The 21,244-nt window shown below is 38.8% G+C and overlaps 1 protein-coding gene across 5 annotated transcripts in view; it reads left to right on the plus strand.

Annotated features, from left to right (window-relative positions):
- The window catches only part of TRAPPC9 (trafficking protein particle complex subunit 9), a 443,040-nt gene that overhangs the window by 49,107 nt on the left and 372,689 nt on the right, over positions 1-21,244 (plus strand). For all 5 annotated transcript variants that reach the window (XM_084214958.1, XM_084214957.1, XM_084214959.1 and 2 more), the window contains 5 exons: positions 2,771-2,856; positions 10,099-10,225; positions 11,772-11,904; positions 13,506-13,669; positions 20,564-20,716. In XM_084214958.1, the coding sequence (XP_084071084.1) occupies positions 2,771-2,856; positions 10,099-10,225; positions 11,772-11,904; positions 13,506-13,669; positions 20,564-20,716 (663 nt within the window). The remainder of the gene's footprint in view (positions 1-2,770; positions 2,857-10,098; positions 10,226-11,771; positions 11,905-13,505; positions 13,670-20,563; positions 20,717-21,244) is intronic.

A 21,244-nucleotide genomic window follows, 5' to 3' on the forward strand; every position in this document is an offset into this window, starting at 1 on the left:
AGCACAGAGCAGAGGGACTCAGAGCTCAAAGCAAGTGGACTCAGAGCCCAGAGCAGAGGGGACTCGGAGCTCAGAGCAGAGGGACTCAGAGCCCAGAGCAGAGGGGACTCAGAGCCCAGAGCAGAGGGGACTCGGAGCCCAGAGCAGAGGGGACTCGGAGCTCAGAGCAGAGGGACTCAGAGCTCAGCAGGGTGATGAGTAGAGGGAGTGTCAGTCAGGGATCTGTTACAGGGGAAGGATGGAGCCAGGTCACTGCATGCACCAGGAGGAAGGTTCCTCCTCCTCCTGTGACAAATAGGACTGGCACCTTCTACAACAGGGCTGAGGCTCTGGAATGAGAAGGCCAAACAACTGATGAGGTGGCTGAGGGTCCTTCTGGGGCAGAGGGACCTCCTAAAGCAGCACCACCTGGACCCTGCATCACAACCTCCTCTGCTGGCAGGAGAAGAAGGGTGGTCCTCACAGGAGACTCCCTCCATTCTAAGGAGAGCAGAGAGCCCCATGTGCAGACCTGACCCAACTCAGGGAAGGTCTGCTCTCTCCCAGGGGCTCAGGTAAGGGACATCACTGGAAAATTCCATCTAGAAAGACCCTCTGATTCCTGTCTGCTGTTGATTGTTCAGACTGACAGAGAAGATTGTTCAGACTGAAAGAGAAGTCCAAGGCCAATCAAAAGAGACTTCAAGGCCCTGGGACAGTTGGTGGAGGGATCAGCAGCACAGGGAGTGATTTCCTTGATCCTTCCAGAAGCAAGGAGTAACATTGATAGGAACAGGCAGTTCCATTGATGCATGGCTTCGAGGTTGGAGTCAATGGAAAAAATGTGGTTTTTTGACCATCTATCAACACCTGGCCTGCTGACACCTGATGGGATGAGCCTTTCTCAGATGGCAAAGCAGTTCTAGCACAGGAGCAATGGGGCTTGCTGACAGAGCTCTGAGCTAGCTTGGAAGGAGGAAAGGGAGAAAAGCAGGCTCCCCAGTGATGAGCAATGGGATTTTGTGCCAAACCTTGAGGATCCTGATGGGATCCCTCAATCTGCTTCACCAGGTGTTGGCCACAAGGTACCACACCTGAAATGTTTCTACCCTGATGCCCCCAGCATGAGACACAAACACCAGCTGGAAGCTTTGGCCCAGTCCCAGAGGTTTGACATCATTGGCATAAAGGAATCATGGTGGAAATCATCCTGGGCCTGGAGAACTCTGTTGGGTGGTTGTGCTTTCAGAGCAGACATCCCACAGTGTGGTGATTGCTAGAATGTGGAGAGTCAGGACTGCTGTGCACTGCAGGTGCCTCTGTTGCTGTAGTAATCCACAATGGTTAACTCTGTACCTGTGCAGAGCAGTCACTGGCTGTTTTGGGGGCTGCAGAATGCACAAGACATCATGGACACTAATAAGCAATTAAATATGAAATGTAGAGAACTTCTCATACCACTGTGAATGTGAATGTTTTGTTTTAATCAACAGTTTTGCTTTTCAGGTTTCACAGTAATATCACCCATTAACATCTGTGGATGTATGTGTTTAATTTCCACCAGCATTAATTTGAGTTAAACATTTGCATTAAGTACATCTCCCTTGAGCTCTCTAATATTGCCTACAAAATGTAATCAGAAAGTAAATGATTGTGAATGTACAATTAGAGAACAGATTGCTTCAACTGTGCATTAAAGTCTTAATATTGATTATCCAGGTTTTTTACTGGACATTTCCTAATATCCTAGTAGAAAAACTGTTAGCAATGCATGTTAAAATCATTGGGTAAACTAGTAAGAACTAATCCCTGGATGCTATAATTTAGCTTATAATCATGATTTATTTAACAAATGTAATTAAACCACCTTTTGTTTACTTGGACTGCAAATCCTCAGCTTGCAGGGAGAATCTTGCCACATTCAGTTTAAAGTCTGCACTTCAGGTGCATGTGGTTCACTGTGAGAAATCTGGAAGGTACACACAAACTTGAGGGCTGAAAAGGTTGTGAAGTGCTGATATAAAATAATCTTTTTGTATTGAACAATTACTCAGAATTTATATCTCTGCTGCTGACTTCCATAATCTCCCGCAGAACCAGAGAATTACAGAATGGTTTGGGTTGGAAGGGACATTGAAGATCATCCAGTTCCAACCTCCTCTGCCACGGGCAGGGACACCTTCCACTAGTCCAGCCTCATCTCCTTAAGTTATAAAACTCAAAAAAAAAAAAAAAATTGGCAGAGTGAAGTATCTTTAAAGTTGACCTGTCTCTTGTGCTAAGATATAAACTGCAGGTTCATTTTTTACCTGGCCCATTTTATTTCACTGTCTCTTTATTTACCCCATATAATCAGCTGTGCCTGTATGAGGACTTGAGGTTTCCTTCTTCCTGTTGTGTTCATTTCTTACCTGGTTGATTCTTCTCCAAGTCTCCAATATCAAGGCCATGTGTACTCTACAAAACTCCAATTATGGAAACCTTTAAGTGTTGAACATGAAGGATGTGTTGAAGTAGTGCTTTGAATTGCTGCCTGAGTTAATTTTGCCAGTGAAGCATTGGTTCTTTAGAGCACTCTTGCTGTGTTAATGAACATTTCCAGCCCCTTCACCTATTGCTTTGCCTGGGATTTACAGCTTGTGTCACACAATGCTCTTGAGCAGGACTTGGGCTGTGAAAATTATAGAAACATATTGAGTATTATAGCAATCTGACAGCTCAGCTGCTGCTGTTTATTTATAACCCTATGATTAGGTAGTTCCTGCCTTAATTCTGTGATTATTCCTTGCAGACTTCCAGTGGGTCCAGGGAGATGTGTGTGAAGTTCAGTTGATGGTGTACAACCCTATGCCTTTTGAGCTCCGAGTAGAAAACATGGTATGCATCTTTCTAAATCCTCTCTTCCTGCTCTTTTTCTGAAGAAAAATCTCATTTGGACTTTCTAATATGTTTTTGTATAAATATTCTTTAAAGGTGGTTTAAGCCAGCATAATCTCAGTTTAACACTGTGGTGTTATCAATTTTCTCATATTTTTGGTGATGAGGTATTGAAAAGAAAAATCTCTGCAACTCAGAGTGTTTAAATGCTTTAGTGGCACTGACCCATAAAGCAGTTCTGTACATTTCTGCATTGAGTAGGACTCCTGCTACATGATTTACTTAGACTGGTTTTCAAGTAATAATTATACCCAAACCCTAATAATTATTGTACCCTTGCTACTGTTGTTTAAAAGTCTGCATTCATCCTTGCTTTTCAAATTCCCATTCTGACCACAATTTAAAAACCTGATGAACTAAAATACTTAGGTCTGAGAAGCTTTGGGTTTTAATAAAAACTTCAGCTCCTGGATTTGTGGTTCCCAGTGATTTATGTTATTTGAAAACACTCTAATGTCAGATGATCAGAAGGGAGTGAAAAAAAAAGCCAAACCACTGGAGAAATATGTGAGGTTAGAAGGATCAAGCCCAAGCTTACTACTACTTCAGCTGGCTGCTGGCAGTGTATCCTGAAAAAAAGGAAGTTGTGGTTTTTTTTTTTTCTTTCTTTATTCCAACTAACAAGATTTTTTAAAAAATTGTTATCCATTAAAAAAGTTCTGTAACTACCAACTTAATATCCACTCAATCCTAATCCAGCATTTTCCTTTATGTTAAATATCTTTACCTTTAGTATTGCTTTAAATATAAATCACATCTCTTAGAGCCCTTTGTTCTGTCAAGCTAATTGAATCAGTGTACATTTATTTACTCATGATTTTTGTTTGGGTTTTGTTTTTATTGATATGTCTACTGCAGTAATTTAGTCAAACAAGTTGACCTAAATTACTGATAATAAACCACATATAATAAAGTGCTTTTCCATGGGAAGTGAATGTGCCCAAAGATTTTGTTTTTATAGCACAATAAAATTAATCCTTGGAAGCTAACGTGCCACTTCCTCCAGCAGCATTTTCTCTCACCTTCACAGAAGTATTCAAATTTTTTAGAGATTAATAGAAAAAGTAGTTGTAAAGCTGCACATCAGAGGGGTCTCTGTGGGAATTAATTGATTAAGAACATTTTGATTTACAGTCTAATTTGTATTGTGTAAGTAATTATGTCGCTATATATTTAAAAACTTGGAAAATTTCTTAATGAGGAAATTTCTTCTGAGTGCTTCCATGCACTCAAGAATTCAGAATGCAGTTTTGTGTGTAGGTCTACACAACATCCATTCACTGAGCAAATTAATTGTAGTAGCACCAATATTTCTCTTTACTGTTGTTGTGATAAAGTTCTGTTTTGGAATTACCACTGAATTCCAGTTCCAGTGGAAAGCACAAGAGGAATTAATCTGCCAACCAGATGCAAATCTTTGAAGTGATTAATGTAACTCTAGTCAGTGCTTTGAGAAATTCTGCTCCTCACTAATGTGACCTCACTTGGAGAAACTGGTTAATTTTGGTAGATTTGTGTCTTTATCATGACTGTAGCAAGTTGAGGAAAGTGCTTCTTCCCCTTGATTTGGAATTTTAGAGACAATTTCTTTGGAACTGAGGCCAGTTTGGAGCTCCCCAAATGACAAAAACACTGAGATCTGTTCAGCCTGTAGAGGAGAAGAATACTGGGGTAATTCCTACTGCTCTTAATCCCAAAATGGGAAAGTGCAGCAAAATCAGAGCTGGGCTCTTCCCAGAGGTGCCCAGCTAAGGATGAGGGTCAGGGAATGAGCTGCAGCCTTGGGAAACTTCTCTCCCTGATAAAAACTCCCTTTTCCCAGGCAGGAGAGGGATCATACACTGGAAGCTGCTTGTCCAGAGAGAACCTGAGACTTTCATCTTTAGAAATCTTTAAAACTTGAGTGAACAGGATGTGAAAAACCTTAAGTACCACCAAAGTTACCCCTGCTTTGGGCACTGGGCTCAACAAGATGACCTCTACAATTTCTTTCCAACCTAAGTTGTTGGTTTTCCTGTCTCATCTGTGAACTTTCTGGAATGTGGGAATAGGCATTACTTTATCATAAGAATGAACTCCTCTGTTTTCATTTTAATAATTCAGAGGGCTGGTTAATATTTTAAAATGGTGTGTTTTATTATTAACATGTACCCATGCCTGCAGTCCCCATACCCTTTTCTTGTCTGATTTCTCATCACATATCAGATTCTTTCAGATTATTTACTCTCACTGACTCAGTTTTCATAGCAAGTGTATCCTTTTCTGCCATTTAGTGGTAGTTTCAGCTTGTTTTTCCCACAACTTTTTTCCTCCTGCCTGACTCAACACCTCACCTTTGCAAGATCATTCAGGCTTGTTTCCAATCATCTTTGAGTTTTCCATTGCTTGCTTTAATTTTCCTTTATCCTTTCCATGCTCCACCATTCACCAGTATATAACTGTACTGAAATCTACAGTCTTATTTATTTTTTAAAGTTTTCCCCTTTCCCTCAATTTAGATTTGCTGTTCAGATAAATTACTCATTTCATGTTAAAGGAAATCCTGGCTTTTGCCATGGTACTTTTCCTACTGTGTCTTTCTGTTTGTTGAATTTCTGTTGTGATGGTAAACAAGTTAATATTGAGCACAGGTTGTTAAGGAGAATGATTCCCCATGGAAAGGCTTCCAGAGCTTTTTCATTAATTGAAGTATTAATGCTGAGTCCATGCAGGTTAATTGAGGTGTGCTTAAGTAAAAGGCATTGAGTTTCTATTGATATGAAGCTGTGGACACAAGACTTTGATTGGTGTTGCTCTGATGATAAACCCTGAACAATTGATTTTCTTTTGTTATTTTATTTTATTGTTCTCAAGGATTTTGGCCTATTTTTGTTGTTTTTACTGTTAATTTCCTGTCATGAATATTCCTGATTTGGGATTCTAATTAAGTACCTATTCTTCATTTCTGCCCCATTTCTGTGTTCATTTTCTATTTCATGTTTCTATTTTGTCCATATAGTTAGGAGGCTGGTCCAATGGAGAGTGCAGTAGTGTTTGTAAAATGACAAATGGAAATGTTCAATCATGGAGCATGGAAATGATTAGCTCCCACAATTGTGTGAGTCAATAAAGTGAAGTAGGAGAGATCTTGGGGTTGATCAGAACAAATGCTTTAATAAAACTCAGCAGGTACCTTATCAGCAGAATGAGAGACAAAAATGAGCCTAACCAGAACTGGCTGGGATGGATTAGACAGAATATTCTTGCCATGCTGGTGCAGCTCACTGGAGATGGGATGTTCAGCTGCACATTTGTGCCACCACTTCACCTTTTCTGCCAGGAATGTTGATTTCTGTGCAGCCTTGTTCAGGTCTCTCTCTGTGATGGCCTCCAGCCCTTTTGCAGTTTGTTCTGATGTTACTGCCATTACGGCAGTTTTCTGTGCAGGAAAAAATGATCTTCATGTTTCAGGCCTTCCAAAACCATCCAAAAAATTCTGGCAAATCTTTACTGAATTTGTTTTGAATCTTGAGACAAATGCTCAAAGCAGCAAACCACAGTACAATCTGGGGAGATTTACTACTAAAATACATATGAAGATGTAGTGCAAAATGTTAGGTTCTCTAAGAGTTTAACTACTTTTTAATCTTTTTTTTATCAAGTTTCCTATTAAAAGCAAAAAAAAAAAAAAAAAAGAGAAATTTTGAGCTAATGTTATGTATTGAGGGAAAGCATTTTCTCTGCTCTTACTGTGGAAAATGCAGCCATGGTTCCAAGAAAGTTACGAGATCTACAGACAGTGTAAAATGTATTTAATAAATAAATATCAAGAAATCAATACATGTTTAATAAATACAGTAAACTGTATTTAATAAATAAATATCAAGAAGCAAAAAAAAATGCTACCCCCTAACCCATTAGAGTAGTATGATTTATAATACTTAGTCATTATTCAAGAATAAATTATCTTTTCTGTGGTTTTCCTGTATTTATTTGAACACAATCAGGTGTGGTATTTTGATTAATGATGCTTTAAGAATGTCCATTGCTTTTTTTTTTTTTGTTTGACTTGAAAATTGTGCTGTTAGTCAAGAGCTCTACGTTGATGTTTAAAAAGAGCATCTAAAATTTTGATAAATCTGAATTTATAATCAGTCCCACAATTTTGCTTATGATGGTTTAAATTGTTTCCATGAACTGCTCTTTCCTGAGTTCACATCTTTTGCTGTTTCTCCTGTCTTGAGGGAATATTTAATTACTGCTACACTGCATTTAGTGGAGAATGTTTTAGTCAAGAATGTACACAGGAAGGTGAAGGGGGGAAAAGAAGAAAAATGGCTGTGTTTGGTGTTTTTTTAGGTCTGCCTGAAATAACCATATTAGAAATAGTAGGGAAAATTTCCTTTAAAATAAATATTTGACAGTTTTTGTGTAAAGTATTTGACAACATGGTATAAAATTATGTTCAGCACGGAAACTAACTTTGAAGGTCGTGTTACTTTAAAAAAAGAATGATTGCAGTTTGGGATTGGTAAGTAAAGCCTAAAAAAGGCAGTTATATACTCCTGTTATTTTAACAGCATCCCCAAATGCTGCCATTTACATGCAAGTTGTTTTGTTCCTCTAAAACTAAAATGAGATTTGAAGTGATTGAAAGACATGCTGTGATAAAAGCATGCATACATTCTCTCTAAGACAATTTAAATTGTTTTATAAGAATACAAAGAAATGTAAGCATTTTTTTGTGTGCCTGACTCATATATTCCCTGGAAGAAACCTTGGATTTGGATGATCTGTTCCTGTAGGGTCAGGAAGAGAAATGATTACCAAGTGGTGACTAAATGATTACTAAATATTACTACTTGAAATAATGTAATAATAACTCTCAGGAGAAAAAATCTAACACATTTCCTTACTTTTGGTGGTGTGGCTGAAATGTTTTAGTTAATGGATGTGAGAGTACTTCAGCCTTGGTTAGGTTCTCACTGTTAAACTGCAAAACTTCAGGCACCAGAGGGCAATGTTGGGCAAATGTTGCAGAATTGTGCAGTTCAGCAAATCGTGCTCTTGAAGTCATCTTTCAGACATTCTAAGATATGTCACTGTCTTTTAAAAATCACTTGTGTGGCCTAAGTTTTAAGGGTAAGTATCTTGATTTCAATTTATGTATGGAAATCTGAAGTCTAGTTTATTTTTATATTGATTTTTTTCCCCATTTTGACGAGTTTTAATGCTTTCTGACTGTCTTTGCTTTTCAAAACTTGGAAGTTTTACTGATCAGTAGAACTCTGAAAGGGGGGGAATTGACTGCTGCTTTCTTGGTTTTGTATTAGTGCACTTGAAGCTCTTCAATTTCTAGTCCAGGCACAGTGTGTGCTTAGTGCAGGTGTTCTGGCATTTAAATTGTGTTTGTTCTCTAAAAAATCCCTTTGTTTTCAAGGTTTGCATTACATATTAGAGAATATTTAGGGGTCCCTGTCAGTTTTTTAATTTACATTTGCTACAGCTGATAGTAAACAAGACACTGGAGGGTTTGGGGTTTTTTTATCACTGATTTTGCAGAACTTGAAGTCCTTGGATGAAAGTTTTTAGTTGAGATAAATCCTGAATAATTCAAATATATTTGAATATTAGGCCAAGTGATAGATCATTAGGCCAAGTGATTTTGAGATGAAAATAAGGTTTAAAAGCCTCCTGTACCAGTTTTAAAATGAGTTCTGGAGAGTGTATGGGGTCAGCTTTTTCTTGTGTTCTAAGGTTTGTTTCAGCCCAAGCAAAAGCAGCAGAATTGTGGTGAAAATTGAAGCTACATCAGTGTTAAAGAGAGAATGTTGATCCCATCTCTGTGGGGTGAATCCCACTGGAAGGATTAATGTGGGAATCAAAGAGTCTCAGTGCTCTGACACACTGGGTGCTGAATGTACAGAAAGACAAAGTTAGGTTTTACTTGTGTTTTTATGGATGGTTTCTGACAGCTGAAGTCTGCATGTAAAATGGGAGGAGAACAAAAATTCAGTAGAAATGAGGGTTTCATAGAGTATTTATTTACAGCTCAAGTACAATGGTGAAATGGAATTTTGTGCAGTCTCAAGGACAGAGTTCTCTAATGCAGCTTTCCACAAAGCCAGAGTAGCTTTGGGTGAATTAGGTGTTGTCTCAAGAGTGTAAAGTCTACAAAGAAGTAATTGCTAGAACAGAGATTTTACAGATTTTGGATATGTTCTGTGTTTTTTCTGTGGCTCAAACTGTGAGTTTCTTCATCTCTCTTCACAAAAGTACATTCCTCTTTAACAAGGTTCTCAGTTCTCATGAAGCATCCACAGGAGTTGAGATTTAATCTAGTTGTGCTTACTGCTTTTGTTGATGGAGGTCTTTGTAGCATCCTTACTCAAAAATAAAAATAAATATGTGTATAGAAAAACAATGGGTAACTTGGATTTATAGGCTTTCCAAAATCAAGTTTACTTTTATTCTATGCTCAAGCATCTTCAATTCATTAACCAAGCTTAAAGAAAAGCCCCAGTCTACTAATAACAGTAATGCTGTGCTCAGAAATTTCTTCAATGATTTCTTTTTTCTGCTTCATTTCTCATTTTGTCCCACGTTTTAAATTTAGAATGCTAAAAGATTTCTCTGACACTAAGGGAGTAAACTGCAGGCATTTAGGCTTGAGAGGATGAGTTCAGCAAAATGAATGCATTATTCCAACTCACTGAAGTATTTAGGTTGGATGGTTAAGCTAGACTTGCCCTGTTATCTGTAAATACAATTTTTTTTCCTCTTAGAAAACATATTTTGGGCATGTAGTTGAAGCTAAGCAAGATCTGTGATTGATGTTTGATTTTCACTATCTATCAAATATTCAAGTGAAAGTCACGGGTACAATTAAATGTAGGTACAAAACTGCACCCTGCAGATGATATCTGTGATTTTTTTTGCTGTGCTTGGGTGTAAATTTTTATTAGTTTTCCATTCCCAGCTCAGTTCCTGGAACATGTTTCCATGTTGAATACAAATCCTGCTGTAATTCTGGATGCCCGCTGCAGTCACTGCGACTCAAACCCAGAATAACTGCTATGAGTAAATTGGAATAAATCATAAAAGTTTGGCTGATGTAATGCATGGGATTAAATTATAAGTATGTAGCATAAAAATGTAAGTGTATATCATAAATGGATTTATCTGTGTAATGTGTTTTTCCAGGGTCTCTTGACAACTGGAGTAGAATTTGAATCTCTCCCTGCTGCCCTTTCCCTCCCTGCGGAATCTGGGCTCTATCCTGTGACTCTGGTTGGTGTTCCCCAAACCACAGGGCAGATCACTGTCAATGGTAAGGGATGGCTCCACTCACTCCTTGTTGGCAGAACAACCTGAGTTTTCTACCCCTGTGGCTTGAGTGGCTTTGTTTGCCATGTGTGTGTGTGTGTGTGTTCACCACTCTGAATTCTCCTCAGTAAGGAAAAGAAAAAAGGAACACAGGGAATCTGTTCCCTGCACCAGGCTTCATTAAAAACAGCCTGATGAATCACTTGGCTGCAGCAGCAGTAACAAGCACATTCTTGGAGTATCTCATGTGTGAGAGGAAGAGGATAATGAACTCCAGCTCCCCTTTATTAATGCTTTCATTTGGAAAGCTTCTGAGGAGGATTACTTGAACTTTTTTTTAAAGAATGCAGAAGATAATCTTGCAGGTTTTTTTTTTTTTTCCCTTAATTAATCGTGTTCATGTAAGATTACAGAAATTTTTGCAGATTGCTTCCGTGGAAACAATTTAGCCAGGGTGTATGGCCTGTTGCAGTCAAGATATCATTTCATTAATAAGCCTAAATAAAACTCTGTTTGTAGTGAGGAAGAAAATTAAAGAGCTTTTACAAAAGGCTAGCCGACCAAGAAAAGGAGGCATATGTGGAGAGGATGGATTCAACATGTAGTAGGAGTGAATCATCTTACCAAATCACATTTTTAAATATGTCTTCCTGAAATACAAACTTAGGATACAGGATAAGAACCATTTTAGTAAAGCTAAGCTCTAAAAGAAGATGGCTTTGAACTTGAAGAAACTGTTCTCACTGAGTTCTTCTTAAGTGCTTTTGTGTCTGCTCATAAAACAATTTTTCATGTGATTTTTTTTTTCCTCAGAACCTATTTTAGTAAATACAGAATAGCATCAGAGCATTCAGAACATTTGTACTGTAGTTGTCTCCTTTTGAGTTCCACATACTAAAAATGTATTGCAAGTAGAGGAGTTGATTTCTGTACTTGGCAGCTTTTTGTTTGTCAATGTATCAAATTTTCCTTCAGATATAACTCATAAATATTGCCTGGTAAGGAATCAGTGAAGAGGTATTTTTCTACTAAATTGAACTTTCAGAAGTTATAGTCTTTCATGGCAGGTGTTTGTGTTTATGCATGCATATTTTTTCCATTAATAATTTCCTTTAAGATTCTTTTATCCTTCTGGTTGAGATTCTTTCCTGTGAACACTTTTCTGAGGAAATAGGGAATGTGTGTTGAAGGTTGGCATGTTTTATGTGCCCCAGGGAATTTGGTGGCAGGTATAAAGTGGTACCCATGCTATGACTTGTGATGTTGATTTTGTAAAGAATTCTGCAGAAGTTACTGTAATGCATTGTAGAAATCAGAGGCTCTTTACAATTTCTTTTATTTCATATGCCACAGATGCAGAGGTGAACATGTGTTGTTTATACATTGTCAGGTAGTTATTAATGTTGTTATTTCAGGGATTTGAAAGTCCTGTACATATTGTGTGTCCTCAGAAGATTTTCCTGTGGAGAAGGTGGTGGTTTGGGTACTTTTAGACCTGCCAGACAACAGTACAATTCACAACATAACTGGTGTTTTCTTCTAAAACTCAGGTTATCATACTTCAGTTTTTGGAGTCTTCAGTGATTGCCTTCTGGACAATCTGCCAGGAGTGAAGACCAATGGCTGCACTGTTGAAGTCATTCCAGCTTTGCCAAGGCTGCAGATCAGCACCTCCCTTCCAAGGTGAAAAATTAAATTAAATGATGATTTTATTAGGTTGTATTTATAAGTGTTAGTCACATGCTGAATAAAAGCTTTTCCACCTGAGTGCATCATCAATGCTTGAGTAAAACAGGACATAATCTAAATCTGCATTATTTGCTTTAGAATACAAACCTGAGGTTTTTGTTTTACTGCTTGAAACCATGGAATTTCACAGAAATATGCAGAAATAATTTTGCAATATTTTTTGTGCTCAAAACTTTGGTTTTGGGCAAAGAGGGATGTATCAAGCCAAAAATTCACTGTTCATATCTTAACAATCCAGTCTAGGCGTGACTGTTAACTCAGATCAATTATCACAGAAGAAAGGAAAAAATAAGAGAGAAAAATATACAGAAGAAGAATCACTAATAAATACATGTACATTTATACAGTAACTGAAAACATAATTTGTTTTGCTTTTTAGTATGCAATTCCATGGTATTTTTGTCTCAATATGAGGGGGAATAAAGAAATTCCTTCTTCCCTTTCACTCCACATGCTCAAATTTCAGAGCCCTGAAATGCCAATAGTACATGACAGTGCATTCTGAATGATCAAAAAATACATGGTTGAAGTCCTTGTCACAGATCTGTTCTGAAAGATTGAAATCTGCTCCTGTTTGTGGAGGCTGCTTGTCTTGTGGTATAGAAGGACAGGATCAAAGGGAAGGATGGCAGGAATACCTGCAAAAAGAAGTGGAATTATTGGTCATTAATCTCAGTAACTTCTGTCCTTGTATCCTTGATGCCTTCTGACCAGTCTGCATTAGCACAGAAAGTGCAGTCAGGAATGTTCCACCTTTCATACTGGGAATTTTTTCCCTGGATCCACTGCTGTGAGGTTTATGCCCTGCACTGTCCATTAAACCTGCTCCTTGTAGTGACCTGCTGTCACCGTCGTGTTTTCTGGAAAAATCCCTTTGTCCAGGGTTTCTCTCCTGGGAAGCTGAGAAGCCTCAGAGAAAAAGGAAAACAATAATTATTTGATTTGCTTCTCCTGTGTTTTGCTGCTTTGGCATGTGTTTGGATATTGTTTCCCAACAGGTGATTGTTTCATTGGTTTCATGTGAATTGTTTTAACTTAATGGCCAACTGGGGCCAAGCTGTGTTGAGGCTTTGGAAAGAGTCATGAGTCTTCTTTATCTTTTAGCCTTCTGTCTGTATCCTTTCTGTATTCTTTAGTATAGTTTAGTTTAGTATTCTTTAGTATAATATAGTATCATAAAATAATAAATGAGCCTTCTAAGAGCATGGAGTCAGATTCATCATTCCTCCCTTTGTCTGGGAACCCCAAAACATGACAACCTGCTCTTGATTTTTTTTTTCCTTTCCCTTTCCTTACAGTTTTTGCAGGTAGTTTAACAAGCTTTCAGAGTTAGAATATCTATTCTATATGACCTGAAATCTGACTTGTCTTATGCATAAACTATTAAATTTAGTCCTCAATGGTTCTAAAAATGGGAATGGAAAATGTTATTTAGTGTCTTCAGCAGTAGTTTCTGAGCCTTCCAAAAATAGGGAATAGAGTAACCAGAACAGGTTTTTAACATTTTCATCATAATAATTTGTCACATTTTGTAGGTCTGCTCATACACTTCAGCCTTCTTCAGGGGATGAAATCTCCACTAATGTGTCTGTCCAGCTGTACAATGGAGAGACCCAGCAGCTCATCATTAAATTAGAAAATATTGGAACAGAACCTTTGGAGAAACTGGAGGTGACAGCAAAAACAGTCAACACCAAGGGTGTGTATGCTGATTTATATTGGGAAATATTTATCTTGACTTCTTCTCTGTTGAATGGGAGATGATTTGTGTTATACTTCTTTTAGATCAGTTTAGAATAAATATCATAGTCCCCATTACAGAGCTGAAATAATTCAGTTTGATTTTATTGTAGGAATATAGAAATGAAAGAGAATGTAAGAAAATGTAGAAAGATGAAGGGAATTGTGGAACCATCCCTGTGTTAAAGGGTCATTTGCTTTTTGGAAATCTAAATTTAATTTTAGTGTTACTTGGGGAAAAATCCTGAGGCAATTACTTGTAATGAGGAAGAATCTTGGGTCTAAATTATTTTCTCCTTATGTCTAAGTATGCTGATTAGTTCATTAAATAAATTACTATTAACAGTAATGTTGTCCTACTTGAGGGAGTGGAAGTAAATAAGCCTGTTTCTATCTTACTCAGTGAGCAGTAGGAAAAAAATGGAGAGAAGACTTTCAAAGACAAGGCAATAAATAAAATAAGCTATTGTGAGTTAAAAGAATAATTGAAGCTCTGGATGAAATACAGCACATCCCCTGTGTACACTTAATTCTCTTGAAATGCTCTGTCCATGTTAGTATTAAAAAGTGGTCTGATAGGTGAATCCTGCTTTTGTTTTGTGATGCTTTTTTTTTTTTTTTTTGGTTTGTCCTCTGAGGGATTGTTATGAAAATGATCTTAACAGAAGCACTGCAGGTGACAAGCACATAATCTTTACTGACAGTAGAAATACCTTATTTTATTGCAGGTTTTATTCTGTCAGTGCCAGAGCATTAAAATGCAGTGTGATACCTTGTGATTTCTGTTCATTTCAGTATTCAAGCTTGTGATTTTTTATAACAGAGTATCCCCTTCTCCACAACCTCAGAGAATAGGAGTTGCCAATCATCTCAAAATAGATTTTTGGTCTGAGAGTTGTTACCAGGAATAATTTTAGGAGCTGAAACCTATGATGACATACTGTTCTTATTTCAGAAATTCCAACATGCTCCTCCTGGGCCAGGGGCTGCATGTATGGAATGGAGAGGCCAAATAGAGCACTCAGGTGAAATGTAGAAATTTATGTATTAAATAGTGGAATATATGGACCTGTGAGTCACATGTTAATCAGAATTTTTGTAGGTAACATTACACAGTTAATGGGTTCACAGTGTTGAAAAAGAGACTCGTGCTAGCTTTAAAACCACCATCTCTCCCTGACAACTTTTGTTAAAAGCAGTGGGGGAAAAGGAGAATAGTTGATAGACTCACCTCTAAGTTCAGTAAAACTTTTAATTATACTTCATCCTGTATTTTCTTCCTCTATCAAAGATGTTTGCAGTGAAGCCCCTTTGTGTATCTGACAGTGTCTTTAATGTTATTAGGCATGATAATTATCAGAAAAAGGAAAATTTCTGATGACCAAGCTATAAGCATGCATACTCAAAAAATGCAACTTAAGTCCCTATCTCAGAAAAACAGAAGTGAGTTTTGAGAGGTACTGAATGATATTTGTTCTGACAGAGTGAGAATGTGCCATCAGAATCATGCAATCAGAAATGTCTGTATGGGCAGGGAACTCTGGAAATCATCTTAACCTTATTTTGAAAGCAGAACTTAAGGTGATCCAAGGTCCTGTCAAGCAGAATGTTCAGTTTCTTGCATTGTCTCACAGAAGTGAAATGTACCCCTGTTTTTGGAGCTGTGTGCTTGAGATGAACTGTGTTACTGGAGGAAAAAAAGAAATTTAAGCATGACTCTTTAAATGACTGTGCTGTGGAAACAATGTAAAGCACTGGAAAAGGCTAATTAGAAGAACTAATAGTCTATATTAAGCATACAATAATTATGTGATTTCAAATGTGATTGCATGGAGGTGTTGCAGATATCACAGAATCAGTTTTGGGTGGGAAGGGACCTTGGACACCTTGGACTTCCAGTTCTCCTGCCGTGGGCAGGGACACCTTCCACTATTCCAGATTGCTCAGAGCCCCATCCAGCCTGACCTTGAACACTTCCAGGGATGGGGCATCACAGCTTCTCTGGTGCCAGGGCCTCACCACCCTCACAGTAAAGAAATTCTTCCCAATACTTAAGCTAAACTTGTCCTCTGTCAGTTTGAAGCCATTCCCCCTTGTTCTGTCACTACATGTCCTGTCCAAAGTCCCTCTCCAGCTCTCTTGGAGCTCCTTTAGGCACTGGGCAGGGCTTTAAGATCTACCCAGAGCCTTCTCTCCCCCAGGATGAACAACCCCAGATCTCTCAGTCTTCATAGCAGAGGTGCTGTGATCAACCTAGTGGCCTCCTCAGGACTTTTCCCAACAGCTCTTTCTTGTGCTGGGGATGGACCTTTGCCTTTTTTCATGGGTTCTCTTCCATTTTAGATGACCCTAAATTGATACAAATGCATGAGGCTGGGCTGACAGTCCAGTGAGATGGGATTCTGGTGGCCAGCAGGGAACCAAAGGTTTGTAATGTCAGCAGCTCCTTTTGGTCAGTGAATACATGCATGGAACTCCTGGGGACAGGGCATTAATCCATCTCTAACAGCCACACAAACTCTTGGTGTTACAGCAAGTTGAGAGCACGTGCAGGTGTCCCTAGGGTGTTAAGAAGTTGTCCCTTGGTTGTTCTGTACTGAAATGTGCCTGCTCAAACTGCTCAAGGTGTCCTTGAGAGCTGCTGGTCACCTTCATTTGCCTGACCACAGCTTGCCAGTCAGCTCAGGAGCCCATGAGAAGCTTTGGCCAATTCCAGCCAAACACAAAGAGCTTTCAGTCATCTTTTGTTACTCCCCATTTCCTTTGGTTCTTTTTGTCTTGGCAGTTGCTTGTGAATCTCTTGCAGCTGCTGCCTGCCTGACCTGTTTCCCTACTTTCTGTTTCTGGAGCCGCAGCTTTTAGCACAAAGATGAGTGCTGTAAATGGCAAACATTCTCTTTTTTACTGTTGCTGGATTTATAGCCAGTCACTGTCCTTGAGGAAGCCAACTCCTCTGGCATTGTTGTGAGTGGTGTCATGTTCATGAGAACCTCTGGAGGTTAGACTTTAACTCCTGCCTTCCCTTACCTCTCTCCTGTCACCATCAGGGGCAGCTCTGTGCGTTTTCTGCTCTGGCCCTCAGATAAATAAGAACTTGCAGCTCCCCCTGTGCAGTTGATGAAGGACATCCCAGGGTTCTGAGTCCTTCAGCAGCCCTGTGTCACAGAACAGATCCTGAGGCAGATCAGCAAGAGGGACTTGTCATGCTGCCACAACAGACACATCTGTCATGGCTTTTAGCGTCTCCCTGCACCCCTGAGCCAGGCTGGGGCATCTGCAGGTTGGACATCACATGTTCATGCTGCAGGGTCAGCTCTGGGTCACCTTACACTGTCCCTCACCAGGGCAGACAGTTTAATCCTTTTTTTGGAAAGATGACCTGTGCAGAGCTGGATGCTTTCCCTTTGGCTCCAGTCAGCTTTTTTTAGAGGCATGTTGTGTCTCAGATAAGGGAATGCAGTCCAAATGCTGTGATAAACCAACTATTTGATCCACTGAGGGGAAAATACAACCCTGGTGTTTTCAAACTTGAGACTTGAGAAGAGCCCCCTTGGCAATCTTAGCATGAGTGGGGAGCCCAGCTACACACATGGAATGAACCTGGATGAAGCAAAATCCTCACTCATCTTTCCCAGCAGTGACAGACCTCAGGAATTTAAATGTAGAGAAACAGGTTCACCTGTCCAGCTGCATTCTTCCCATGGCCTTTGAACATATCTGCCAGACCACAAATGAAAAATCTACTCTGAGGTTCAGGAAGATCTGTGAATATCCAGGACTAGATCTATTTATCTTTTTTTGCTAAAGAAAACTTAGTAAATTCTTTCAGATTGGAGTTGGGTTATTGTGGTGGGTTGACCCTGGCTGGATGCCAGTCACCATCAAAGCTGCTCTGTCACTCCCTTCCACAAAGGGCCAGAAGAGGAGAAAATCTAATGAAAGTCTCAGGGGTTAAGGACCAGGAGAGATCACTCAGTGATCATTGTAACAGGCAAAACAGACTCACCTTGGGCATATTAATTTAATTTTATTGCTAAGATAATTGGAGAGGATAATAAGAAGTGTAAAATATCTTGAAAATAGATATTGAAAAATATATTAAAATATAAAATTTATATAAAATATATATTGAAAGTAAAATATATCTTGAAAACACCTCCCCCCACCACTCCCTCTTTCCAGGTTTTCCATCCTCTCCCACAGTGGCACAGGGAGGAGGTTTGGGGGTTGCTCTCAGTTCATCCCACGTTGGTCCTGCTGCTGTTCAGGGAGAAGAGTCCCTCCCCTGGCTCCCCTGGGCTGCAGGGGAATCTCAGCTCTGGCACCTGGAGCATCTCCTGCCCCTCCTCCTCCAGTGCCCTTTGGTGTCTGCAGAGTTATTCTCACTCTGCTCTGAACACATTTGCTTCTGTGCAATAACTTCTTTCCTTCCTAAATGTGTTATTTCATTGGAAAGAGCATAACAAGTCCTGCAGGTTCATTTCTATCCACCAGGTCCAGGAGAAGTTAAAATGTGTGAATGCCAATGCCTGTGCTTTTAGAACTGGTAGTTATTTTGAATTTATAAAATAAACTATAGAAAAAAGCCAGATTTACCAGGGGATTTAAGATTGAAAATAATTGAGGTTCCTGTGTTGTCAGAAGACTTTTCTATCTTTTCTCTATGCAAAATGCCAGTGTGGACTTTTTCTTTGGCAGACCTTAAAATCTGTTAAAAGTTAGAGTGGTCTAGGGTGACACAAAGTTACTTTCTGGGTAAGCTTTTATGTGATATATGTTAGGATTTTAGTGATTTAGCACCCAGGAAAATAAGAGGTTGCTATTTGCAACTCCTGATAACAGCTGCTTGTAACTTGTTTGCTGAACACAGAATTTGGGCTTGACAAAGAGCTGAATGCAGGCTTGCCCCAGTTCAGCCTTCTACTGAACAGAGGTCTGAAGCCAGAGTAAAATTCTTTGTAATACTGATTACTGAACAAGGTCAACATTGTTAAACTACAACCAAGTGTCAGATAAATATAAATTAGCTGTTTCTCCACATCTACAGCTTAGCTTTTAGCTCAAGCATTTAGATCTCACGTTGTAATTACTGGTGTTAATTAGAAAGTGTCTGCAAGGGCTGTTCTCACTTCAAAAATCTTTTCACTTGTCTTCAAATAGAGCTCTTACTTAATGAAAACACATGTTGGAAAGAGTTTGGTGCTCCACTGCTTGGGATATGTCCTTCTTTGTTTACACTGAGGGAAAACACTCCTTGAGCATCTTGGATTTTTACTTAACAGGAAAAGGGGATAGAGAGTGCCATACTTATTAACTTACCTTTTTTCCTGAAAGTAGAAGAAAATGATCAGAATGGTGATATGGTTCCAGCTAAATCCTTAGGTGAGGTGGAAGTGAGATTAAGGAAATAATTTTTGGGAGGGTTTTTTAATTTTACCTTGTCTTTTTTTTTTTTTTAAATAAAGAAATCTGCACTATTGATTTGATGGGGAAAGACACAAGACAACATCTGGTGCTCTGTGAGAAGAATATGTTTCAGGCAAAGCTTTTATTGTTTAGGTAGAAGTTAATGGAAAAAAAATTCTCTGTCTTCTTCTTTTCCTAGAAAGGGAAACCAAAGGTTCCTGTGCAAATCAACATGATTTGGACATAATTTGGAATTCTGATTGCTGCTTTTGAAAGATCCTTTATTCCAGGTTGTGGTAGTTGAGGCAGTCTGTCCACCCTGTTCCCTCACACGTGGATCTTGGTTTTGGAAAGGTTCTGAAACCACAGCAGATTTTAATTACCTTGTTCTTACCAAGTAGCCTGGGAGGATGTAGAGATGAACTGTGGGACTTTCAGTGGTCCCTGTTATGCAAAGCTGTGCTCAAAATGTGTTAAAATGAGCTTTTAGAAGAATTCTCTAATATAGTTTGGAGATAACATGCAGTGCTTAATAAATCAATAAATATCTCTTTAGGGCTCTCCCAGCCAAACCTTCATGCTTATGTGTTGTACCAATAGACTTTCTTGTAGTAGTCAGCATTGTCTGGTCTTGCATATAGGAATGAATTTATGGGTGGGGTTGGTTGACCCTGGCCAGAACTGAAGACCCAGTGTAGATGAAAAGTAAATTCTGGGGTTTTTCCCCCCTTGTATAATTTTCTGGCATGTCAGGCTTATGGGGGAGGACTTAATAATTACAGATCCCCTATATCAAGTGGACAAATGACACAAAATTTATTAAACAAATTTTCTTTTGTCACTGACTGATCCTGTCTGGCATCCTTAATGACAGGGTATTATACAAAGCTGCTTCTCAGCCTTAAGAAAGGACTTTATAAAAGGATGAAAGCCAGTACTCCTAACCTTCTCCATTGCTTAGTAAATAACTGAAGAATGATGTTACAGCTGTTTCAGAATTTCAGCTGATTGAGTTTGGGTTATTTTGATGAAAAGGGCTCAGCATTCGTGTGACACCTCCTGAGCTGAACTATGTAGGATTCAAAATTACATGAACATTTCAAACCCCTGCAGGCTATATTTAAAGTTTATGTTTAATGCTGCCTATTGTGCAGGTTTTTTTTTTTTTTTTTTTTTTTTTTTTTTTTTTTTTTTTTTTTTCTGGTAGTGATCTTCTTCACCTAAATTCATGTTTTGAGCTTTGTGATCTGTGTGATCCCAGGTCAGTGTCAGTACCCAGTAACTTCTCCAGCTTTCTAGTGCTACATTAATTTTAATACATTAATTCTGAATATTTTAGATTAAACAGGATGTGACAGATTGGTTAGTACTCTCTACAGCAGTTCAAAACTGAAACTTCCTCAATGCAGGGCTTATGCTTATGAAATATTTACTTATTTTGATACAGAGAAGCTGTATGGAGATTTCTTGAGTTGGAATCTAGAAGACACCCTCTGCCAGTTTCCTCTAAAACCTGGAAAGATTGCAACATTTGTTGTAAACATTAAAGTGAAGCTGGACTTTTCTTGCCAAGAAAACCTTCTGCAGGATCTCAGTGATGGTGAGTTTTTCATTTCTCCTTGCTTAGGAGGGTTCTATGTGCTGCTGGAAACACTTTGCTAATTGCTGTGCCCTTTGTGTTAAACTGATTTGGGATGTGGCTGCATGTTTGAGTATTTGTGTCTTATAAAGCAAAGTCAACCCTTAGCTGAGCTCTGCAGATTGAAGGGTGAATTTTTGAGACACCTGTGGGCATGAGAGTCTGGCCCAGCTTCCCCATCATGAGACCTTGCCCTGCTGTATTTTAAAATATTTTTGACAGTGGTTTTGAGGTATCTCTTTGCATTCTTACCTTATGAAGGTAAAGAAAAAGAATTCACAAACATTAGTGGGGTTTAAAGAAAAATAGCATTGAGTTGAATATTTAATTATCCAGGATTGCAGAATTCTGAGTTATTGCTGAGTGCAGTTTTGCCTAAAGTGACAGATTAAAATTTAAGGCAGAATCCCCCTAATATTTGTGCTGCAGAGAAAGTGCCATGTGTTTAAACTTTGAATAAAAGGAAGCCACAGTGTTTGCTTCTATTAG

This window comes from Fringilla coelebs (genome assembly GCF_963513975.1).
Source record: "Fringilla coelebs genome assembly, chromosome: 1".
NCBI lineage: Eukaryota > Metazoa > Chordata > Aves > Passeriformes > Fringillidae > Fringilla > Fringilla coelebs.